This window comes from Prionailurus viverrinus, chromosome A2 (assembly GCF_022837055.1).
Source record: "Prionailurus viverrinus isolate Anna chromosome A2, UM_Priviv_1.0, whole genome shotgun sequence".
NCBI lineage: Eukaryota > Metazoa > Chordata > Mammalia > Carnivora > Felidae > Prionailurus > Prionailurus viverrinus.
In genome coordinates, this window is record NC_062562.1 from 46,064,180 (window position 1) to 46,087,852 (window position 23,673).

The 23,673-nt window shown below is 40.5% G+C and overlaps 1 protein-coding gene across 5 annotated transcripts in view; it reads left to right on the forward strand.

Moving 5' to 3' along the window:
* The window catches only part of ITPR1 (inositol 1,4,5-trisphosphate receptor type 1), a 328,507-nt gene that overhangs the window by 177,361 nt on the left and 127,473 nt on the right, over positions 1–23,673 (forward strand). For 4 of the 5 annotated variants that reach the window (XM_047850329.1, XM_047850325.1, XM_047850326.1 and 1 more), the window contains 8 exons: positions 3,131–3,256; positions 5,611–5,811; positions 7,883–8,134; positions 9,488–9,613; positions 11,853–11,981; positions 16,469–16,589; positions 19,306–19,490; positions 23,503–23,651. In XM_047850329.1, coding sequence (XP_047706285.1) covers positions 3,131–3,256; positions 5,611–5,811; positions 7,883–8,134; positions 9,488–9,613; positions 11,853–11,981; positions 16,469–16,589; positions 19,306–19,490; positions 23,503–23,651 — 1,289 coding nt within the window. The remainder of the gene's footprint in view (positions 1–3,130; positions 3,257–5,610; positions 5,812–7,882; positions 8,135–9,487; positions 9,614–11,852; positions 11,982–16,468; positions 16,590–19,305; positions 19,491–23,502; positions 23,652–23,673) is intronic. The other variant, XM_047850327.1, reaches the window with a different exon arrangement.

Below are 23,673 nucleotides of genomic sequence, written 5' to 3' on the forward strand. Positions count from 1 at the left end.
TGCCCACTTGTGAGGTCCTCAGTAGTGTGCTGATTTCTGGTTAAATTATTTGGATCTTTCAGGATACTTGGCTCCAAGTCCTCTTTTCTGTTGTTAGAAGTTACACTCTCTGTCCCATTTTTGCATGCCAGCATTTGTCGTTGACCATGATAGGATTTAGGGAAGTAGGGTAACAGTGCTCTGTGCCGTGAAGCCTGACAGGGCACTTTCAAAAACCTCTATTCACTTCTAAAATCTAGCACAGTTATCATGTCGTTCCCACTTGACAGATGAGGAGACCGAGGCTTGGGGAACTCGAGAGTCCCAGGGAATGGATTTAGTCTCTTGTGTTCACCAGTGACTTCCAGAGAGACTTGGTGGTGAAGAGTTGGCTAAAGAAGGCTCACTGCTAGTGCTTGGAGGGTGCCAGGCACTGCATTGAGTCATATTCATTCTCCAGTTCATTTCATCCTTAAGACAGTGCTTGAGATTGGTCGTACTATCCGTAGCCCCATTTTATTATTTTATATTATGTTATTTTATGTTATTCCATGTTATTTTATGTTATTTTATGTTATTTAACTATTATTTACTTTTGAGATCGAGTGAGAGAGCACAAGCAAGGGAGAGGCAGAGAGAGAGGGAGACACAGAATCCAAAGTAGGCTCCAGGCTCTGGGCTTTCAGTACCGAGCCCAACGCGGGGCTCAAACCCACAAACCGTGAGATCATGAGCTGAGCTGAAGTCGTACGTTTAAGTGACTGAGTCACCCAGGCGCCCTTACTATTAGTAGCCCCATTTTAGATAAGAAGACTGGCCAGAGGTTCAGTACCTTGCCTGTACAGCCCAGCAACACATGGCAGAACCAGATCTGCTCACCCGTGAGGCCCAGGCCCTGCTTGCTGTACCTTATCTTCCACGTACCTCACTTGGGCCTGCTGCCCTATGCTCCAGGAATTTCTCTGCAAAGGCCGCTGCCACAATCATGGGGCCCATGTGATTCAGCCTGGTCAAGCCTTTCTGCAGCCACAGATAAAGTGTAAGCTTAATCCCTCTGATAGGTCAGGAACTTAACTGACTTGAATATAACTTCAATCTAAGTGTGCTTGTCATCCAAACTTGGCTGACATGTAACTAGAACCAGCAAGCTGAATAACTTTGCTACGTATACAGAATGTGAGAAGGTAGTTTGCTGGCCGTATCTTTGCCTCACAATTTCACCAGTTTCCTTAAAGAAAGACAGCTCTTCATAGAGTAGTGTGAAAGTAACAGGTAACGCGATTCAGCTGGAATTGGGTTAGACAATTGTGTGTGTGTGTGTGTGTGTGTGTGTGTGTGTGTGTGTGTGGAGAGAGAGAGAGAGAGAGAGAGAGAGAGAGAGAGAGACTGGTTTGATTTGGGATGGGTACGGATAGCACATTGTGGGAGAACAGTGGAAGAATTCCTACCAGCAGATACTCTCTTGTTAGGTGGTATCTTTAGAGTTTACCTGCCTTGTAAAAATTTGTTTCACATGATGAAGTGTTTGGTTTCAATGAGCCCCGAAGATACTCCTTTGAGCCTAAGAAGTGAAAGTGCAGAACTGTTGGAGATTACTGCTGAAAACCAGCAGGGTCTCTCTGTCCCAAGGCCACTGATTTCTTAGAGCTGGAGGATTTGCCACTTTCCCTGTTAGTAGGAGACAAATGTAATATCCAGTATGTTGTATGGGATTTGCTATTAATGTCCTTTTAAACTCTTCTGTTTTTGATTGTCGAGGCTGGTAGCTCAGATTCCTTCTGTCCGTTGTTCTGACAGATGCGTCCTTTCTTCCAGGGTTATTGTCTAGACCAGGGTGGGCAACCTGCAGACCTGAACCAAATCCAGTCTGCCATCTGTTGTTATACAGCGTAGTAGTTAAGAACGCATTCTTAAATCTTACATCTTTAGTAGTACCTGCCTAATATCCTTTCCTTTGCTTTTTGATCCACAAAGCCACAAAGTATCTGTCTGACCCTTGGTCTAGACCAGAACCAGTAGCTTACCTTTACTGAGTAATTATTATCTAAGCCCTTGACTTGGATTTTCCCATTTAATCTTCACAGCAACTGTATAAAGTGTGCATTTTTCATATCTCACTTTTATAGATGAGGAGACAGAAGCCCTGAAGGGTTAAGTAACTTGCCCAACGTCACAGAGCTAGTGAGTGGTAGATCTGGATAAGAGCTAAGCAGTCTGGTTTCAGGGTCTATGTTGCTAACTGCTCTGCTGTCTGGCATTTGAAATGAGGTGGTGTATGTGAGAAGACGTAGGGAGATTGTTGTGGGCTAAGTGAGTAGGAGGGACGATTCCATTTTTGGAATTCTTTCATTTTTACTATATTTAAACTTTTGCTTGTTTAGAATTGGGCAAAATGGTGATAGGTTTTATGCATTTGTCTTATCTTGGGGCATCTAACGCTCTCTAAAAATACTGAGTACAGTACATGGTTTTACTATAGGAAATGAGAATCGCATGATCAGCTGTCGAAATGCCTTGGGGCAGGTATTATCCCCATTTTGCAGATGGGAAAATTAACTCTTAGGTTAGATGCTAAGACAGAGATGACAAGGAAAGGATTGTGGCAGGTATATTTGCCCACATTTAGAATCCAAAAAGAGTCCCACTTTGTCACGTGATCCCTGCCAAAAATGAACACATACATTTGTGAGGTGGATTAAAGAGAGTGAGCCCGAGACCTGGGCGGTGTGACCTCATCGCTAGCGATGCGGTCGGCCACGGCTCCGCTGTCACTTTGTTCTCAGAAGTGGGGCGTTCAGAAGTTCCAGGCATTGCCAGAAATGAAATTCCAGAGGCTTCCTCTCAGCTTCCACTCTGTATTGCATTTTTCCCGAATCAATTCTTTTTATATCTACCCAAGGCTAGTGGAAGAGAATATAGGAGAATTGAATAAGTTACTGGCGTCTTTTCACCGTCAGCGATGCGGCACCCCAGTGTCTTTACCCAACAGTCCCTCGGCAAGCACCTTGGCTGGAACCCACTTAGCAGGTGGTGAGCGTATCATAGAACGTGATCTCTTGGCCTAGAGATAAGTGCTGTCTCCTGCTGACCTTCTGTTGTCTACTGCATCGCCCGTTTTCAACTGATTTTTCATCTCCCTCCTTCCACACAGGCTGAAGATACCAAGATGCAGGAGATAATGAGGCTGGCTCATGAATTTCTGCAGAATTTCTGTGCTGGCAACCAGCAGAATCAAGCATTGCTACACAAACACATAAACCTGTTTCTCAACCCAGGGGTAAGACTTAAGGCCTATCTGGAAATCTGTGAGGGGAGGAGGGTGCGAAGCACTAAGGAAAAACAGCTGGTTCTTTTGCTGTTGTGACCACGGGGACTTGTTACAAAGCAACATTTATTCCAAGGGGAATGTTGGGACCATCTCTCAGGAGGACATAAATATTCCCCTTATTTTGGGAGGAGAAAGGGAAAAGGAGGAGGAGGTGGTAGGACAAGGTAAGGTATATTTTTATTTTTTCTTAACGTTCTTCATTACATCAAATTGTAGCACTAGTGAGTTGCTAATTCTCACTCGCCAGCGACATCCTCCTGAGGTCTTGCATAAAGTTTTCTGTGTATGTAATACAATACATAATAATACGTTAGATACATATAAATACACAATATATTCATATAAAACATAATTGTTATATTTTAGTGTGTCACATATGTTTTTGAAGTATGTGGAGTGCATTTTTTTTAGAGATAAATGGTGGCATACCCTACTTGTAGCTTTTTTCTCTTAATACATTGTGGCTATCTTTGCAAGTCAGAGATAAATTTTTCTGATTTTTGATGAGAATTTTTGATGGCTATGTGGCATTCCATAGTATGTCTGTAACTTTTTAAAACCCATTGCCATATTAATGGACATTTAGGCCAGCTCTAATTTTTGGCTTTGTATAATTCTACGAAGGACCTCCTTGTAAATACATGCACACTGACGTATTTGTTAGTACTGCTGGAGCTTTGGAGGACAGGACTACTAGAATTGTGATGTTAGGAAGAGAAAAGACAAAAGATACAAAGCTGAAAGCCCCCTACTTCATACCAGACATAAAACTTATCCCTCAATAACTCGGGGTAAAAACCACAGAAAATAAGCCTTCTAGAAGAGAACATGAAAATATTTTGATGACCTTGTGGAGAGCAAAGTTTTTTGTTTTTGTTTTTGTTTTTAATTTAAGTTTTAAGTAATCTCTACACCTTACCTGGGGCTCGAACTCACAACCCTGAGATCGGTTCATACACTCCTTGAACTGAGCCAGCCAGATGCGCCCAGAGTTTTCTTACACAGTATAAAAATAGAATTAATTATAAAGGAAAACATAAAATAAAGACTTCTGTTCACCGGGTGAGCTCATTAAGATCATCCAGAGGCAAGCCAGAGAATGGGGGAGGACGTTTGCTTGCATATATGTTCAATTAAGAACTCATGTCCAGAATTTATAATAAACTTAAGAAAAGTCAATAAGGAAAAAGGCAACCCATTTTTTAAATGGATAAAAAAAACTTTAAAATGAAATCATCTGTAGTAGAACGTACCCAGATGGCCTGTCACTGGGACAAGGTGATCATCAGAGAAGTATAAATTAAGATAGGCAAAACAAAGTATGACTAAATCCAGAGACCAACAACACTGTAAATCAGCAAGGGTATGGAACAGCTGTGGTGTAGAATGGAAATTGTTAATATCTTTTGAAAGCTGTTGAGAAGTACTTTTTAAAAAAATTTTTTTTTTTACTGTTCATTCACTTTTGAGAGACACCAAAGTGAGTGGGGGAGGGGCAGAGAGGGAGACACAGAATCCAAAGCAGCCTCTAGGTTCTGAGCTATCGGTCAGCAAAGAACCCGTTGTGGGGCTCAAACTCATTAACGGTGAGATCATGACCTGAGCCAAAGTCTGACACTTAACCAACTGAGCCATCCAGGTGCCCCTGTTGAAAAGTACTTTTAAAGCCAAACATTTATATTCTGCAACCCAGCAATTCCACTCTTGGATATAAAGCCAACAGGCACACACATTAAAATTTACCAGAAGACATGTTCGAGAATGCCCAGAGCAGCCCTATTGTGCGAAGAGTAGTGCCACTAAAACCTTCCGTTAAACTGGATACGCCCCTAATGCCCATCAGCAATAGAAGAGATCAGCACACTGTGGTTTATTCATGTCATGGAATATACATAGCAGTATATTCTATGTACTGATACATGCAACAACATGTTGACAGCACCGCAAATGTACTATTAAACAAAAGAAAGCAGGCGGAAGACAGTACAGGAAGCTCAAAAACAGGCAAAACTAATCTGTGGTTGCAGAAATCAAAATAGGAGTTAAATTGGGTGGTAAGACATTTTGTTTCTTGATCTGGGTGCTGGGGTTCCCACCATAGTTCATTGAGGTGAATACTAGTTGTTTCCCTTTCTATATGTTTATTACACATGATTGAAAAGGTTTATGAAAAAAGGCCGTACAGAAGTGAGAAAGGAGAGCCATCTCTTCACTGGTTTAAAGGCTTCTTTGTGTGTTTTGGTAGACTCTTTGTCACTTTGTTCTCTGATGTCCCTGTGCTCCTGCTCTGACTCTTCTGTCAGATCCTGGAGGCGGTAACCATGCAGCACATCTTCATGAACAACTTCCAGCTCTGCAGTGAGATCAATGAAAGGGTCGTCCAGCACTTTGTTCACTGCATCGAGACTCACGGTCGGAACGTCCAGTACATCAAGTTCTTGCAGACGATTGTCAAGGCGGAAGGGAAATTCATTAAAAAGTGCCAAGACATGGTTATGGCTGAGGTAACAACTGCTTATTTCTATATCCCTACCTTTGGTGTTCCACACAAATTTTTAAATTACTACTCTCTGTATGAACTAGCACCCTCTCCTGGACCCACATGAAGGGACAAAACATAATTGTGGTTTGTTTGTGTGAGAGAGTGTTTGTGAGCATAAATCAGATACACACGTAGGCAAGAGTCTTATCAGGTTTTTCATGGCAGTGAATCTGTTTATTTTGAGGAGTTTGGGATCAGATTTTTTTGAGAGGGGGAAAATAAAACCAGGAGTAACAAACCAAAAATACGATGAATAGCGATTAAATGTGGATAGAAACCAGTGAGCCAGAACAGCCTATGTTCCTGTGAATAAGTTGTCTTTAATTATTCACTTCATTAGCTAGAAAAATTGTTACTTGATGATTCTTGAGAAGAAGCTAGACCGTGGGATTGGGACAAAGTCCTGCTTGGTTCTCTGTGGGAAGTCAATGCCCCATGAATGCTGTCTGACCAAAAAAGCCCTCTGCCACCACTTTCAGATACACTCCATTTCATCTTTTACCTGTTTAAAAAATGAAAACTTAAGTAAATCCACCTACCATTTGGATTTAAAATGTCATCTAATAAAGAACATACGATACCAGTGGAAGGTAGTGTCGCATAATTAAAAGAACTGACTTACCTGGGATATGAATGAAGGCTGTACTGCTTTACTGGCTATGTGACGTGTCAACTTCCCCAACCCTCAGCATGCATTTTTGTGAAAGAAGGTGTAGCCATATTCACCTGAGGAACTGATATGTGAACTCATTGAAATAATGATGACAAAAATAGCTAACATTTCTTGGAAGCCTGCCATACCCTAGTCAGGGCTCTAAGCAATTTACATATAATCATTTATTTAATCTACATGACAGCACCATGAGCTCATTATCTTCTTTGTCCTCAGTTTTATGGACAAAACTGAGGCACAATGAAGTTAGGTGATCCATGTGAAGTATTTATCACAATACTTGGCACTTACTTAGAGCCTATGAAGGTTAGATGTTATTGTGTAAATAATATTGACTATATTTATTTTGGCTTCTGTACCAGCCCTTTTTGGATCTTCTGTATTTCATGCAGTGCTGAAATTGATTTATTCTTAAGTAGATTTATGAGAAGCCACATTCAGTCCTGGGGACAAGTTATAAGTAGGAAAGCCTTGATTTTTTGATGAGTGTTGAAAGTTAGGTGTATCTTTTTTTTTTTTTTAACGTTTATTTATTTTTGAGACAGAGAGAGAGCATGAATGGGGGAGGGGCAGAGAGAGAGGGAGACACAGAATCAGAGGCAGGCTCCAGGCTCTGAGCCATCAGCCCAGAGCCGGACGCAGGCCTCGAACTCACAGACCGTGAGATCGTGACCTGAGCCGAAGTCGGACGCTTAACCGACTGAGCCACCCAGGCACCCCAAAAGTTAGGTGTATCTTAATGAGAACTGGATAATTTGTGAAGAGAGAAGGCACTGCATGAGAGAGTTGTAAGAGGGATACTGCTTTTCAGGCATAAAAAGATGGAAACATTTTTTGAAATGTTTGTTTATTTGGGGGTGGGTGGCAGAAGGGGAGAGAGAGAGAATCTGTACCATCAGCACAGAGCCTGACACCGGGATCGATGTCACAAACCAAGAGATCATGTCCTGAGCCAAAACTAAGAGTCAGGTGGACACTCAACCAACCGAGTCACCCAAGCGCCCTGTAAATATTTTTAAGTAGAAAAATCATAGCCTAATTATTAGGTTTGGAATTAAAAGTGCAAGCTTACAGTCTGCATTTCCACTTGATACATGAATGTTGGTATGCAGACCTTGTCTTCCCCCGGTGGCTTTAGGACCACTGTCCTATACCTGTATCTGTCGATCGAAATGCTGCTGCTGAAGATTTTCAGTTGTTCATTAATATAAATGAAGTTTAGACGAGTTTGGTAAAACAGGTGAGACTGGTTTTAGAAAGGAAATGCCGACAGAACATCTCTTTTTCCCTTTTCCCTCATTTTTTAAATGTCCCCACCTCTGCAAGCTCATACTATAAGCAAGCCCCATTCTTTCTACAGCTGGTTAATTCGGGAGAGGACGTCCTGGTGTTCTACAATGACAGAGCCTCTTTCCAGACCCTAATCCAGATGATGAGGTCAGAGCGGGACCGGATGGACGAGAACAGCCCTCTCATGTACCACATCCACCTGGTTGAGCTCTTGGCTGTATGCACTGAGGGCAAGAACGTCTATACAGAGATAAAGTGCAACTCTCTGCTCCCACTGGATGACATTGTCCGTGTAGTGACCCATGAGGATTGCATCCCCGAGGTGAGCAAGCTCTTCTCATGTCTCTGCATGTGGCATGTGGACTTGCAGCCAGCTCTGATGTGGCCTCACAGTACGATAAGATCTGCAGCTCATTTTATAGTGAGGAAACAACATTTTCTGAAATGCCAATTTAGTGTATGAAGAACATTGAGGGGATTTTAGTCCTTCTTGATGTCTCCTCAAGAAGAGTGGGGATCTGCTTTTGTGCTTCCGCTCTTGAAAACTAATCATTTAGCCTGTTGAGCAAAGAGTATTTGCTTGGAATGAATGTCTGAAAAATGAGATGGAGTGGTTTGAGATATAGTTCATGTGTACATAAGACCTATTCTGCAAGTAGATTCTTTAATGAAAATGTGTATTGCAAAAATGAATGAATGACAATTATAAAACATTTAGGAACTACAGGTAACCAATAGGAAAATTAAAATAATCTATAATTCTACCACCCATAATAAATACCTGTTAAAAATAAATAAATAAATACATACATACATACCTGTTAGGTTTTGGAAATGATTCCTTTCAAGTTTTCTGTTTTGTTGGTGATAAGTGTTGGCTAGTAACAACAATGACAGCAAAAACAGTGCATCATACAGTTTATATTTTGCCTTTGTATGTTTAAAATACATGCTATTAATTTATATCTTAAACTAAATACACATATATTTATAGCAGATACAGTGTGTATTTTGTCTTTGTTTAAAATATATGCTGGTAACTTAATCTTAAACTGAATATACTTTTATAGTATATGTAGTATATATCAAATAGATGTTTTTAGATGAATTTTTGAAAAGTTAATACATTATGAAAAGTTCAAATAGCAGAGACTTTAAAGGAGTGAACTATGACATATCTCCTAATCTGTCCCTTCCCACCCCATAGAAAATTATTATGGTCTTGTACATCCTTTTAGAGTTCTGTATATAAACAAATGAAATAAATATTCTTCATTGCCTCCCCGTTTTTTTTTTTTTCCTAAACACAAAAGATGACATTCTGTATACACTGTTGTTCTTTTTCATATCTGTCCATAAAGAGATTCCACATTCTTTTTTTTTTTTTACAGTTACATAAAAATTTTATCATATGGATGTACTATAATTGCCTTGCATGTCTGTTTAACCAGCTTATGCTAATAAAATGAGATAATTAATAACTGATGACTATAATAAAGGAGAAAAAAACAAGATCACATTTTTCTCACAGCCTTGTCCACACAGCATTTTATCAGACTTTTGGACTCATTTATTTGACAGATGGAAATGGTGTTTTGACATAGTTTTAATTTGCATTTCTCTTTTTCTATGTATACGAAATTGGTTTTTCAGAAACATCTATTTCTGTCTTCAGGTTAAAATTGCCTACATTAACTTCCTTAATCACTGCTACGTGGATACTGAGGTGGAAATGAAGGAGATTTATACCAGCAATCACATGTGGAAGTTGTTTGAGAATTTCCTTGTAGACATCTGCAGGGTAAGGCTTTCTGGAACTGAGGGGCAGAGCGGAAATGTTTGTGTATGTGCGTGCGTCTGGACATCCTTATGCAGGCATGAGGAAAATATTCACGTCATTTCAGCTTGCTCATGTGACACGGGGAGGCAGATGTGGCTCTACACTTGCACACGCCTCATTTCTTAATGCCTTTTACCTCTTGCTGAGAACAGATTTTATTCATCACATGTCAGAAAGGTGGGTTATTGCTTTTCATTTCATCCTTTATGGACTGATTTGTGAATAATAATCCGAGACATACTAAAATCACATTTGAAAGCTTTCTTTTCCTTGACCATATCTCTCTTTAAAGGACACCTTCCTGAACTTGAGCATTTATCTCCTTCAGTCTGGTGTCAAGGATTCTGCAAAGCACTTCCCTTTGGATCTGCTTTCCTGACCTAGCAGTTGGATGGGCTTCATATTCTGGATTTGGTTTTGCTCTGAGCTTAATACTGTTTCTAAAGCTGCAAGACCACTACCTAACAAGGCACACCATGGATTCATGATGAGTTTTGTGGTGGTGGGTTTGGGGGATGGGGGATGGTAACCAAGTTCTTGAAAGAATGATTGTAAGATGATTTTCGGAATCTTCATGTTAATAAGAAAGGTGCTTTGGAGAGTCTTACACTGTGATACTCTTTGCTTGATGGTACAAATTACAGTGTAAAACACCCTGCAAGAACTTGTTTTCTTTCTAATCAAGGTCTGTGTTTAATAATACTCACATGTTGGTATCACAGACAAATGTATACATATCTATTTTTTTTAATCTCAATTTCCTCCTAGTCTTTTAATCCCATAAATCTGGTTTTGGAGTTTGGAATGGAAGGCCTGCTCTGTTTTTTGTGGGGTTTTTTTGTTTGTTTGTTTGTTTTTTAATCAGGGCTGAACAAAGCTTTCTGTAAAGGACCAGATATTAATATGTTCAGGTTTGTGGTCCATCTGGTCTCTGACACAACTACTCAAGTCTGCCCTGGTAGTTTGAAAACAGCCATGACAATAGGTAAATAGGTGGGCATAGCTGTGTTCCAATAAAACTTTATTTATAAAAGCAGCCACCAGCCCGTAACTGTGCTGACCTCTACATTACATTATTCAGAAATGTAAAATCAGTTACTAATTTCATTCTCTGAATGTGTCTAAACTGCTCAGTATTAAGCTGACAATATGGCAATTAGTTAATAAAACATGATTTTTTTTGCCCTTCATAAATTTTTATTGTAAGCAACATTACATCTCAAATTACAGCACTAATGAATTTGGTAATAAAACTTGATTTTTAAAAGTGTATTTTCTAAATCTTTTCCTCTAAATGCCTAATCTTATTTTAAGTAGCAAAATTAAGTATAATGCCAGTAAAACCTGAAGTCTCTCACCCCAAGACCTATGGAATCAATGATTTTGACTCAAAACTCCACTATTTTCAGCAGTATTGCATATCAGTAACTTTTTTTTTAATTGAAGTATAGTTGACACACAATGTTATATTAGCTTTACTGTACATCGTAGCAATTTGACAATTTTATATGTTATACTACAGTAGCATTTTTATTGAATAGAAGAGTGTTGTAGCGTTGGAGAATATTACACACAGTGGACCTGATATATTTGATTCTCTTGATCATATATGTTAGGAAACATTGCGTAGAACAGATGAATGGCTTAACAAGGAGCGCAGTTCACTTTTAGGGGAAAATACAGACAACTGTAGTTACTATACCTCTTGTTGCCTTTTAAGGTATTAGATTTGCCACACAAACCTAGATTTGCTAGGAATTTGGAAGCAAAAGCCCTGTAGGTCCCATACCGACTTTAAAAAAATTTTTTTAATGTTTATTTTTTTGAGAGAGTGTGAGTGGGGGAGGGGAAGAGAGAGAGGGAGACACAGAATCTGAAGCAGGTTCCAAGCTCTGAGCTTTCAACACAGAGCTGACAAGGGATTCGAACCCACAAGCCATGAGACCATGCATGACCTAAGCTGAAGTCAGCTGCTTAACTGACTGAGCCACTCACGCACCCTGGTCCCTTATCAATTTTGTTTTATGAGTCTATACTGGGATACACAAGTTGATCAGTTTCTCTGGCCGCATGATTTATTGTTGTTATTTCAAGCCTTTATTTTCGTTTGTTGGATAAGCAGGAGTGGTTACAGATTTCTTAATTCTACAGCTGATCTACAGGTTTGGTGTGTTGTCTAAAGCATCCACTTGCCTTGCAGGCCTGTAACAACACAAGTGACAGGAAGCATGCAGACTCAATTTTGGAAAAGTACGTTACTGAAATCGTCATGAGTATCGTTACTACCTTCTTCAGTTCTCCCTTCTCAGACCAGAGTACTACCCTGCAGGTAAGAAACACAAGCGGTGCAGGGCCTTCCCTACAGAGCTTCAGCAAATGCTGTTGGTGCTGATATGGCAGTGAGCAGCTGTACACGAGCCTTCATGGATACAAGATCCTTTGCTTTCTCAGGATGCCCTTGGATAAATAAGCACCTGAGGATGTTTTTCTTCACCAGATGGTTCTATTGATTGTTGATCTTTTTTCCTTACAATGCCTGTTCTTCCCCTCTTCAATCTTGTTGATTCCTCCCTTCCAATTTTAGGAGAAGCAGCTTTCAAATAGGTGCTAGCATGTTATTAAGGCTTTTTTAAAATTTTTTTTTTTCAACTTTTATTTATTTTTGGGACAGAGAGAGACAGAGCATGAGCAGGGGAGGGGCAGAGAGAGAGGGAGACACAGAATCGGAAATAGGCTCCAGGCTCTGAGCCATCAGCCCAGAGCCTGATGCGGGGCTCGAACTCACAGACCGTGAGATCGTGACCTGGCTGAAGTCGGACAAGGCTTTTTAAAAACATGTGTGGAAACCTCCATTTTAACTCCTGAAGTGTGTGCCTTAAGCTCATCCCAAGTGCTGCATGGCAAGAGTGAGAAGTCTTTTAGCCATGACAGCAGGGCTGGTGTATTGTACAGCAACATGGGCATGTGAACTCCTTTGTGCACGGTGCTCCTGGGGTGTGCAGTGCAGCAGCCCTGCATGCTGGTTCTCACTGTACAGTTTCAAAGCTTTGAATCCATGGATCTGAAAGAGAATTTCATTCTTCGACTTGAAAAAAAATCACTCCTCTTTTTATAACTTAGGTCTGGGTCAACTGCTGTGGGAGTCTTACAGCAGGTGCATTGGTACAGCCTACAAGATGAAAGTTGGCCTTGGTCTCCAGTGATCAGAAGAGAAATAGTAACCATCCTTGTCATAGAAAGAGGTAGAGGCTGTCCTGGGGTTGATGGATGGCCCAGAGTTATTGGATTATAGACAGATAATCCTAATGCAGGTAAATTCTCCAAGCGAAAGGTGATTCATGGTAGTATCATACTCATTAGTATATTTATCACATCCTGCCTTATTTCATTAACATGCAGAGAGTTCATATAAGCTCAGTATAGTCTGTGAGGTAAATGATATTGCCATCTTTGTAGCTGCATAAACTGAGGCTCAGAAAGTTTAATTACCATGCTGAGTCATGGTCACATCCATTAAGTGGCATAACCATGATTTCAACCTACTTTTCTCTGATTCTGAAACTTGTGGAGTTTTTAGTGAGGTACATTTGCTGGGAACTATTGGTAACCTTCTGTTTGGTTAGAAATAACTATAAAAGCTAGCAATTAAGCTAAAGTATTGCAAAGTTTGAATGCTATCTTTCAAATGTCTGTATATATTCTTGAGTAATTGGGGAGCAGAAACTGGTTGGATCCCAAGCGCATGAGTTACCAGAGGCCAGAATGTGTTCTTTACCAAGTGCTATTATGCTGAGAGCCAGCCAGGAAAGCTGCCATGGTTGCTAAGATTGGACTTGCTGCTTTTGCAATTTAAAGTGACAGTCCTCACAGCAATGCCCATTCTCCTATGGATCGTGAAATAGTATTGCAAAACCAAAATGTCAAAGTAAGTCAATCAAATTAATTGGAAAACTATTAAACAGGAATGTGAGTTTTGGTTTCCCATTTTGGTCACTCCTCTCTCTTCTTATTGCCTTACTCTGAAACCAATTTTTGGACCACCTAATAATCCAGAATGGTCAGAGACATGAATCTTCAGTATAAATGCTGTAAGTTCCAGCAAGACTCAGGTTGTCCATATATACTTAGAATACAAAATCCAAAGTGGATTTTAGTTGGTTTTTTTTTTTTTTTTTTTTTTTTTTTTTTTTTTTTTTTTTTTTTTTTTTATGGCTTTCTAGAGCATGTATTTTCCAAGGAATACTATTTTTGGAGTTCTCATGGCCTATCTTGTTTTGTTTATATGCTGAACAGTATATGCGTCATTTCCCAGCTAGATTTTTACCTCCTTCCTGGCTGCCTTCCTTGTTTGTTTAGTTTTTTCCTTCTTTTCTTTCAACCCAAGCATATGAGGCAGGAAAATGGTGAGCTTGGGTTTGGCCGTGTCACATTTATTTTATTATTTATTTACTTATTGCCAGTGGAATGTCCAGGAGGCAGCTGGGACTATGGGATCTAGGGAGGAAGGATAGAATTTTGGAGGCTTCAGAGCAGGATAAAGCTGGTTTCAAATTCTCACTCTTTGCCTTATCAGCTCTGTGAACGTGGCTTGGTCACAGAACCTCTTTTCTTATATTTGAAACAGGGCTGTAATGTCAATCCTGTAGGCTATCGTGAGCAAGAGAGAAAATATTTGCGAAACATCTAGCATAATGCCTGGCACAGAGTAGCTGCTTAGTAAATATGATCCTGTACTTTTTCTGCTACACCATAAGCTACAGTAAGAAGGGCATAGCTATGCCTTATGTGCATAGTTACTTCTGATACTGCTCTGTCCCTTGTAGCTTTTTGTGCTTGGGACCTGGTACATGCTGATTCACTGAGTAAGTAAATGAGTCCATGAGACTCAGGAGAGTGGAGTGGTAGAATCTGGATATAAACAGTTGGTAGTTGAAGTCATGGCCAGGAAAATGAAGCATTTTACTAGAACAGACTGGTCAGAGCACGTGTAATTAAAGATAGCATCTAAAAGAGGCCAGAGGAAGGTCTTCACTTGATCACGCAGGCAGTGTGGGATTCAGGAACAAGCAGGGCTTCAGGATAAGAGAAGGGAGGACTTTACGAAGAGGGTGATGGGCAGCCGTGTTCTTTAGTCCAAGAGTTTGAGTGAGTTGATGGCACCAGATTGCCCATTGAAGTGGGTCATTAGAAAGCAGCTACACTGGCTAACGTATTCCTCTTTTGTTTATCCAGAGGTGAGACGGGAACAGAGCAAATGCCCAATAAATACTGATTAAATTGAATTGAGTCAAAGGATACTTCTTTCTTTGAGTTTGGGTGTTGGGTTCCCATCCCAACTCTAACACATATTCCCAGTGGGGTGGGTGATAATACCACTGCTTACTTCCTATGGTCATGGTAAGGGTTCCATGAGATATGCAGAAAGCACTCAGCACTTGGTGTGTGGGAAGTGTTCTCCATAAATGGCTTCTCTCATTGGGAACGTTGTCTCAGGAGCTAAATATCAGGGTTTTGGAGCCAATTTCTCAGGCTCTTTATGATCTTGTCCTCTCTTAGTAATGCAGTTTACTGTCCTGGGTAGCTGGGAGGTGTAGAACAGAAAGTACTTCCTGAAGAAAGCAGTAAGATTCTGCTTTGCAGGTGAACTTCGTGGAAAGAGCACAAATTGTCAGCATCAGAGAGCCCTGAGGTTGACTGACTGCTCTGGCACCACTTGTTAGTTCTTTTGGATACTTTCTTTTAACTTTTATGGGCCTCCATTTCTTATTTGTGGCATTAAAGCAGTTCATGTGCTATAGGATTGTTAGTTGAGGCCCCCAGTGAGCTTTCACCTGATATGTGACATTTAATAAGTATGTTATCCAAACATTGTTCATAGAAGAGGTTCTGAATTCTTACTAACCTGTTGTGTTGTCTTGTAATAGACTTGATTTTCTCCCTAGCACCATGTTTGTTTGTTTGTTTTTTTTTTTCCTTCCATCTCAGAAACTTCTCTACAGTGTTTCACTACTTTTTTTCTTTGCTATATTAGCTCCTTCTGTTGTTTGGAGGGGCTGTGCAAGTCCTCTTCCTACAAACTAAAGTCCAAAGCTACCTGGATCCAGGTAGCTATGGATAGAGACCAAAATTATAACTTTGAAATGCATTCAGAAATCACCATCAAACTGATAAAGTAAATGTTTGAGTTCTTTTATTTTAAAAAGAGCAAAATTTATGCTGTCATAGAATAAATCCTATCATGTAGTTAACTTCCCAGGACTCATCTCTAGTAAATGAATATTTATAAAGTATAATATCAGAATTCTACTCTGTTTATATCATGGAAGACAGTGCTAGAAATAAGTATGCATTCTTGGTGAGATTCACTTAATAGTTTGTTTTTGCTAATCAAAAACAGAGGTTCTACATATAGTATACAATGTCTGGAAAGAACTTTGGGTTATTCTGCCTCAATCCACTCATTTTATGTATTGGATGAAGTTATAGCTCAGATGTAAGCTCATTTGCCTCAAGTCAAATAGCCAGTTGGTAACTGGACAGGAATACAAGTTTTGAGACATTGATTCCACTGTTGATTCTTATGGTCAGACTTGAATGGTGTCAAGTTTGTACGTGGCCTTAAAATGCTTCAGATTTTTTTCCTCCTTTGATGAGGCACCTGCTGGAATCCTGCTCATAACTAGTCACCCCTTCCCACTCTTGCAAAGGGTCCGTTACCATTAATTCACAGTTCATTATAATGTCTGTTTCTGATCTGTGTGTCAGTGATCTACAGAAAAGTCATATTGCCTGTCTCTTGGCCTCTCTTCCTTGCAGACTCGCCAGCCTGTCTTTGTGCAACTGCTACAAGGTGTGTTCAGGGTTTACCACTGCAACTGGTTAATGCCGAGCCAAAAAGCCTCTGTGGAGAGCTGTATTCGGGTGCTCTCTGATGTAGGTAAGCTATCAGTGCAGTTTGGAGTAACATGATGACAATGAATTACCTCACAGCAGTAAAGGCCACTCAGTTTTATTGAGCACTTGTTATAGCTCTTCTAGAGTCCCACACACAGGAAGTTGGCAGAGGTAGAATAGGAATGGAGGTCTTCATGATAGCTAACCCTTGCCTTCCTTCATCTACCAAGCTGGCATCTCCCAAAGCGAAGAGCCACTAAGTCCCAAAGAGAGAGAGGCTTTGAAAAATACAGGTGCATGGTTAAATGTTAGGCATCTCTTGGCAGGTCCCAGTGCACACACACTTACTCAAGGCCCTGGGAAGTCTCTCTCAAGAAACTAATTTGTTTACTCCAGTAAGTGTATTCAACCACATGGGAACTTTTTTTCTTGCTAAGTGCACATCCAATCCCAGGGGGACACCCTTTCTCAGAAAAGGTACACTGCTCCCTATTGCCTATCCATTGTCACCTCTCTGGTAGCTCTGAAAATGACTGCTCCCTTCACCCTGACTTTATCAGACTCTGTTACTCGGCCCTACTCCCCTTCATAAATGGGAAGCAAGGGGCTCTCTTCCTGCATAAATTTAAGAAGAGGTATCTCTTTACATTCCTGCAGACAGGCAGCACAGAGGCAAGTCGGGTTCTTGGATTATCATGTAGCTGTCCACCAAATATAAATTGTGTTGATTAGGGTTTCTTGCCTGATTTTAGTCATCCCATCCTGATTTCCTTGATTCTCATATGGTAGGTAATGGTCTCTTTTTACTGTTTATGTGGTACTATCTCACAATAAGAGATGAAGCTTTTGAAAGAGTGTACATTATAGGTTCATGATGTGATATCTTAGATCCAGGGCTCTGAGACTATATCCCCCAAACCCTGTTCTCTACCCACATAGGATTGTGCATCATGAAGCTCTTTGTTGAAATTTGGGCAGGTTGCTGAGTTGGCTAGCTCAGCACTCATTAGGGAGATGAAATGCTTCAATAGTCTTGGCAGTGATGCGAAACAAAGGGAGTTGATGTCTGCAAAATGGCAGGGCATGAAAGCAGCACAGCACACTCAGCCCAGGAACTCAGACTTCTTTCCCTTGTGGAATACCTTCTCCTGACTGAAATCACACCCAAAATTCACTGTTTTCATTGTTCATCTTCTAAAGGGGTATCTAAGGCACATAGTTTCTAGCTGAGTGTATGCTGTGGATCCTGCTTTTTGATATTAGTCATATTTCCCCCCCCATATTTCTTACTTCCTGTATTAAACTGTTCGAAATTTGTTGATTGGCCGATGTTTTCTTGCCCCACATTGTGTTTTGTTTTCTTTTGTTTTTACTGGGACTTAAACCTTTGCTTCTCAGATTTCTTCTTCCAGGGTGCTGGAGTTGTTTTTAGAATTAGATATAGGTAATATAACACCTTCTTTGCTTCTGGTCTTACGAAGCATTGAAGACATGAAATAGTTGTCTTGTTTTTTGGAGGTTGCTGGATTTTTCATACTGAAAAAAAGGATTGTTAGTTATGTTCCTTTTTAAAAAGTTTAAAGTTTTTATTTTGGAATAATTTTAGATTTATAGGAAGTTGCCAAGATAACACACACAGTTCCCCATGTACCTCTCACCCAGTTTCCCCCACTGTCAACATCTTACATCACCTGGGTATATTTTTCCAAACTATGAAACTGATGTTGGCCCATTAGCTATGAACTACATTCCAGATTTGGTACCACTTTTTCCATTAATGTCCTTAATCTGTTCCAGGTTTCAATCTAGGCTACCATGTTGCATTTAGTTGTGATGCCTCCCCAGTCCCTTCTGGTCTGCGACAGTTTCTCAGACTTTCCTTGTTTTTTTTAATGACATTAATAATCTTGAAGAGTGCTGGTCAGGTGTTCTGTAGAGTATCCCCCCTTGTGGACTTGACTGTCATCTGTCTCATGATTAGACTGGAGGTTTTTTTTTTTTTGTTGTTTTTTTGTTTTTTTTTTTTTTTTTTCAACGTTTATTTATTTTTGGGACAGAGAGAGACAGAGCATGAACGGGGGAAGGGCAGAGAGAGAGGGAGACAGGATCGGAAACAGGCTCCAGGCTCTGAGCCATCAGCCCAGAGCCCGACGCGGGGCTCGAACTCCCAGACCGCGAGATCGTGACCTGGCTGAAGTCGGACGCTTAACCGACTGCGCCACCCAGGCGCCCCTCTGGAGGTTTTTTTAAGAGGAAAAGAGAACAGCCTAAATAGAAAGGATAGCTTATGTTATTATAAATGTTATTTTTGTTTTATGTTTGGCTTAAATTGGCATTTTGTAGATTGTTGTATAGAACACCACTGAGAGAGAATTTTTGGAAAAATAATTTCTTGGAAAAATGAATTCCCTGTTGTGATAATTCTTAAAATATGTGAACAACATGAGAGACCTTAAGATGCCATTCATTGAGGAAACCCATTGAGGTCTAACTTTGACCTGCCTGCCTAAACTTTGACCTAAAACATTTCAACATACTTCAGAGCTACTGCCCACCCCCCCCCCCCGAATTCATATTGAGAAGCCCTGACCTAACGATGTCAAAGTTCATTTGAGTTCCTCAGTGTTGACACAAGCATGCATGTGACCTATTACAGGCATGGATGAATCTGCCTAAGGGTTGATGGGGGGAATTAAGTCTGTCTTTAAGGCATCTCCCATGCAAGTTGGAGGCTCATGAGTCCTGTTTCTTCTGTGTAGCCAAGAGCCGGGCCATCGCTATTCCTGTGGACCTGGACAGCCAAGTCAACAACCTCTTCCTAAAGTCTCACAACATTGTGCAGAAAACTGCCATGAACTGGCGACTGACCGCCCGCAATGCGGCTCGCAGAGACTCTGTTCTGGCGGCTTCCAGAGACTACCGGAATATCATTGAGAGATTGCAGGTAATGTCAGGCCCAGAGAGGAGTGAACCTGAACCTGGCCTGAGGTGGTTCCCACAAAGCAGCGCTTCCATGAGCCAGAGGAAATCCAAGATTGGCCAGAAAGAGATGTCAGCATGTGAATGGCTAGTCAAGCACAGTAATGTGTGTAGGACCAAGAATGCAAAGCTGCTTGGGAAGAGAAAGGCTTCTGGCAAAGTCATGGTCTTTAAAGGTTTTCGACAGATTTCTTTCTTTACTTTTTTTTTTTTTTTTTTAAGTTTATTTGAGAGAACACAAATGGGATAGGGGCAGAGACAGAGGAGATAAAGAATCCCAAGCAGGCTCTGCACTGTTAGCGCAGAGCCTGATGTGGGTTTGAACCCACAGAACCAAGAGATCATGACCTGACCTGAATCCAAGAGTCAGACGCTTAACCAACTGAGCCACCCAGGTGGCCCTGTATTGACAGATTTCTTCATGAAGAATGGGGACTGCTCTTTTTAGGAAGGAATAATTAAGTATTAGAAAAGGATGCTTAGAATAAGGGCATAAGTGCTCCATTTTTTTTTTTTTTTTTTATCACTCTGGGATATTTAACCTCTGGAATCAGCAGGTAAACAAGTATTATAATGTCCAAGAGAAGAGTTTTCTCTCAGAATGAGTCAAAAGAAAATAAAACCATTACTAAATTGTATCTGTATTTTACTTTTTTCTTGGACGTATGAAGAGATCTATCCCTTTGTCAAGTGGAGAGTAGTGAATATTAGGTGCATGTGAAACACTTAAACTTCCATCATAACATTAACATCTTTACACAAGCACCTCAAGTGATTCTCTCACAGGTAGTGCATGGGCTATAGTCGGAGAGTCTCAGCCGTTTCAAATGAGCCTGCTGGAGTGGTTAAAAGCATGAACTCAGGCCAGTGCCTCGGGTCAAATCCTGACTCCACTGCTTATAAATAGTGTATCTTTGGGAAGGTTACCTCACTTCTCTATGCCTCAGTTTCCTCATTTGTAAAATAGCATAATAATAACACCTACCTCAGGGTTAATGTGAGGATCACGAGCATTGATTACATGTTCCGGTTATCTGTGCCTGCCTAATGAATAACACCAATTTTTTCATTCTCTTAGTCTGTTTAGAGGTTGACTGGGCTCAATAAGGTGTCTGTTGCTCAGGGTTTTGAATGCAGTAATGGTCAGATGGCAGCTGCGGTTGGACTCATCTTGAACTCTTGCACATGTTTGGCAGTAGATGTTGGGACCCCAGCTGGAGTTGTCAACTGAAATACCCACCTGTAGTCTCCCCATGTGGTCTGGATTCCAACATGGCGGCTGGATTCCAAGATCAGCATCTCTAGAGAGAGACAAATGAAGGCTGTATTGCCTTTATGACATGGTTTCAGGAATCACATAGCATCACGTCTGTCAATTTCTGTTGGTCAAGGCAGTCACAAGTGTCTATTTGAGGTTCAAGGGAAGGGGATATAGACCAGCATTTGATGGGAAGAATGTCAGTGACACAGTGTAAGAAGAACATGTAAGATAAGATATATTGCAGTGGCCATCTTTGGAAAATTGCGTACACATAAACCACATAGAACAGAGCCTGGCACGTAGTGAACGCTTGATCAATGGCAGTGCTATTATGATTATTACTGTTACTGTCACTTCTGTGATGACTGTAATAATGATGATTAGATAAAACATGAATCTCTGTGAGGTTTATGTAACCTGCCTAAAGATTCATTCATCAGCCCCACTCATGCTAGGCACTGGGATACAATGGTGAGCAAAACCACAAATGATCTTTGCCTTTATAGATTCTCAAGTTTTGGAAGGGAGGTACGTGAGTCAGCTAATCATACAGGTGAAAGTAAAATGGCAGGAGAGACCATGTTGCAGAGAAGTGAGTAGTGCTACAGAAGGATGATAAGGAACCTAATCGTGTCCACAGCTGGGATGGTGATCCAGGAAGGCATTGCTGGAGGAGTGACATTTGAACCGAGATCAGAGGAATGTGTGACTTGCTTGAAGAAAGAAATAGGAGGGAGGGAAACAGCATGTGAAAAGAACATTATACGGGACAAAAGTGTGGTGCACTCAGAGACCAAAGGAAGGTTAGTGTGGCTGGAGCCCATGAAGCTGGGGGAAAAGGAAGCATTTCTTAGGTAAAGGAAAGAATTTTAGCCGCACCGTGACAGACCCAGTTCTTAAAGATAATTTGGTTCCAAATAGAGTGTTTCCTGACTCCACTATGTTTTTAAAGGGGAAGGGTATTATAGATTCAGAATTGTTTGAGTGCATAGTACTTTTTTGTCTGTTCAAACTAAATAAATTATCTACGGCCAAGCCAGTTTTTTTATGCTCTTCTTGAATTTATTATACATATTCTTGAGAAGTAAAATAAAATCTGTATGCCCATGTAATGCTTGGCTAGTGGCTGAAAGGGTCCTCATTATCTAATGATTTATCTAATGAATCCCTGATAGTTACAAGATTGCCTAGGACAGCCAAAGTTATAATGTAAGAACATTCACCTGTGGACTGCTTATATAATTAATCCCCATTGAGACATCCCCCTCACTTAACACCAGCATCTTTCCCTGCCCATTGCTTTGCCATCCTTGTCTGTTGGTCTCTTCTCGATTGCTCACTGTTAAACATTTGACAATACAATGCAAATCAATTGCAATGTAAAGTTCAAACCTTGCAAAAGATGCAGGATTTTATGAATATAATGTTGAGAAGCTACTTGAATCCCCTGAAAATGCTATAGACAAAGATTTGCCAGAGTTAGGACCAGTGACTACTGAAGAAGAGAACTTTGGGAAGCTTTCAAACTGTTGGGGAAGCTAGGAGAGTTTTGCAAAAACGCCCCTCTTTTTGTCTATGCTGTGAATGTCCATATGAATTAAGGAGTGTTGCAGTATACTCTTAATTTTTTCTGGGGAAATTGCCTCCCCCAAGAAGTAATTTGATTCATGCATTCTGTCTGTGTCCTAAATATTATTGAGTGATTACAAATTTTGTTAAATATAAAATAAATAATATAAACCTGTTTTAGTTTTTGGGTAAAAGATAAATCAATTCTTTATGACCATTGCCTATGAAATTGACATCTCCAGTTGAATTGAATGCATTTTAAGTGCCCTTTCCCATGCAAATCTCTTTGGTTAACTAGGCCCTCCTAATACTGTCCAACATGATGTGTTAAGCACCTGCCTTAGCCAGCTTCTAGTTAAGTTCTGAGTTACCGAGCCATCCAGATGACTTTAGCATCTTTTGAAGATAATTTCTCATCTGTTTTCTGCCATTTGCCTTTATATGGTGTTTGTTGTGTTGGTTTTGCTGCTCTTTCAACTTCTCTCTGTTTTCCTCTCCTACAGCTATGTGTTTTGCATTTGAAGACCATCATGCTATCAGGGTACATGTATTTAGCATGTTGATACAGCATGTTCATTCATTTGTGTTCTCATTTTTGTATGACTTTTTATTATATGAATAATTCATGCTCATTGGAAATAATTTGACAATACTTACAAGTACTCATATGTGGGATAAAATCAGAATCACCTGCAATCCCACCACCCAGAGAAAACTAGGAGTGATGTTTTGATGATACTTGATATATATCCTTTGATGTTGATATTTTCTATACAAAATCAGGTCATGTAGTCCATCCTATTGTTTAACCATTTTTTTACACTCATTGTAGACATTTTTCCATGTGGTTGAATGTACTTTTGTGCATTATATTTTAAAATATGTGGAATGATCCCTTGAGTAGCTTAAAGATCATCTAAAAAGAAGGGCTGGTGGGGCTATTCTTCCCTTGTTTTCTGCATCGGGGGTTAATGCTTCGGATACCTCTGGGGCAGCGTTTAATAATTTGAGATAAATACCAGACGTTACTAAAGGTACTCTAACCTAGCCTGGCTTGTGGTCATTTTTGAGGTCAGATATGAATGTTCTCACTCTCCTGTAGTCAGCCTGGCCTGAGCTGCTCACCAAAGCTGTCCATCTGTTCCAGGACATTGTCTCAGCCCTGGAGGACCGTCTGAGGCCCCTGGTCCAGGCAGAGTTATCTGTGCTCGTGGATGTGCTCCACCGACCTGAGCTACTTTTCCCAGAGAACACAGATGCCAGAAGAAAGTGTGAAAGCGGTGGCTTCATTTGCAAGTAAGCAGCCTCGTGCTCTGGG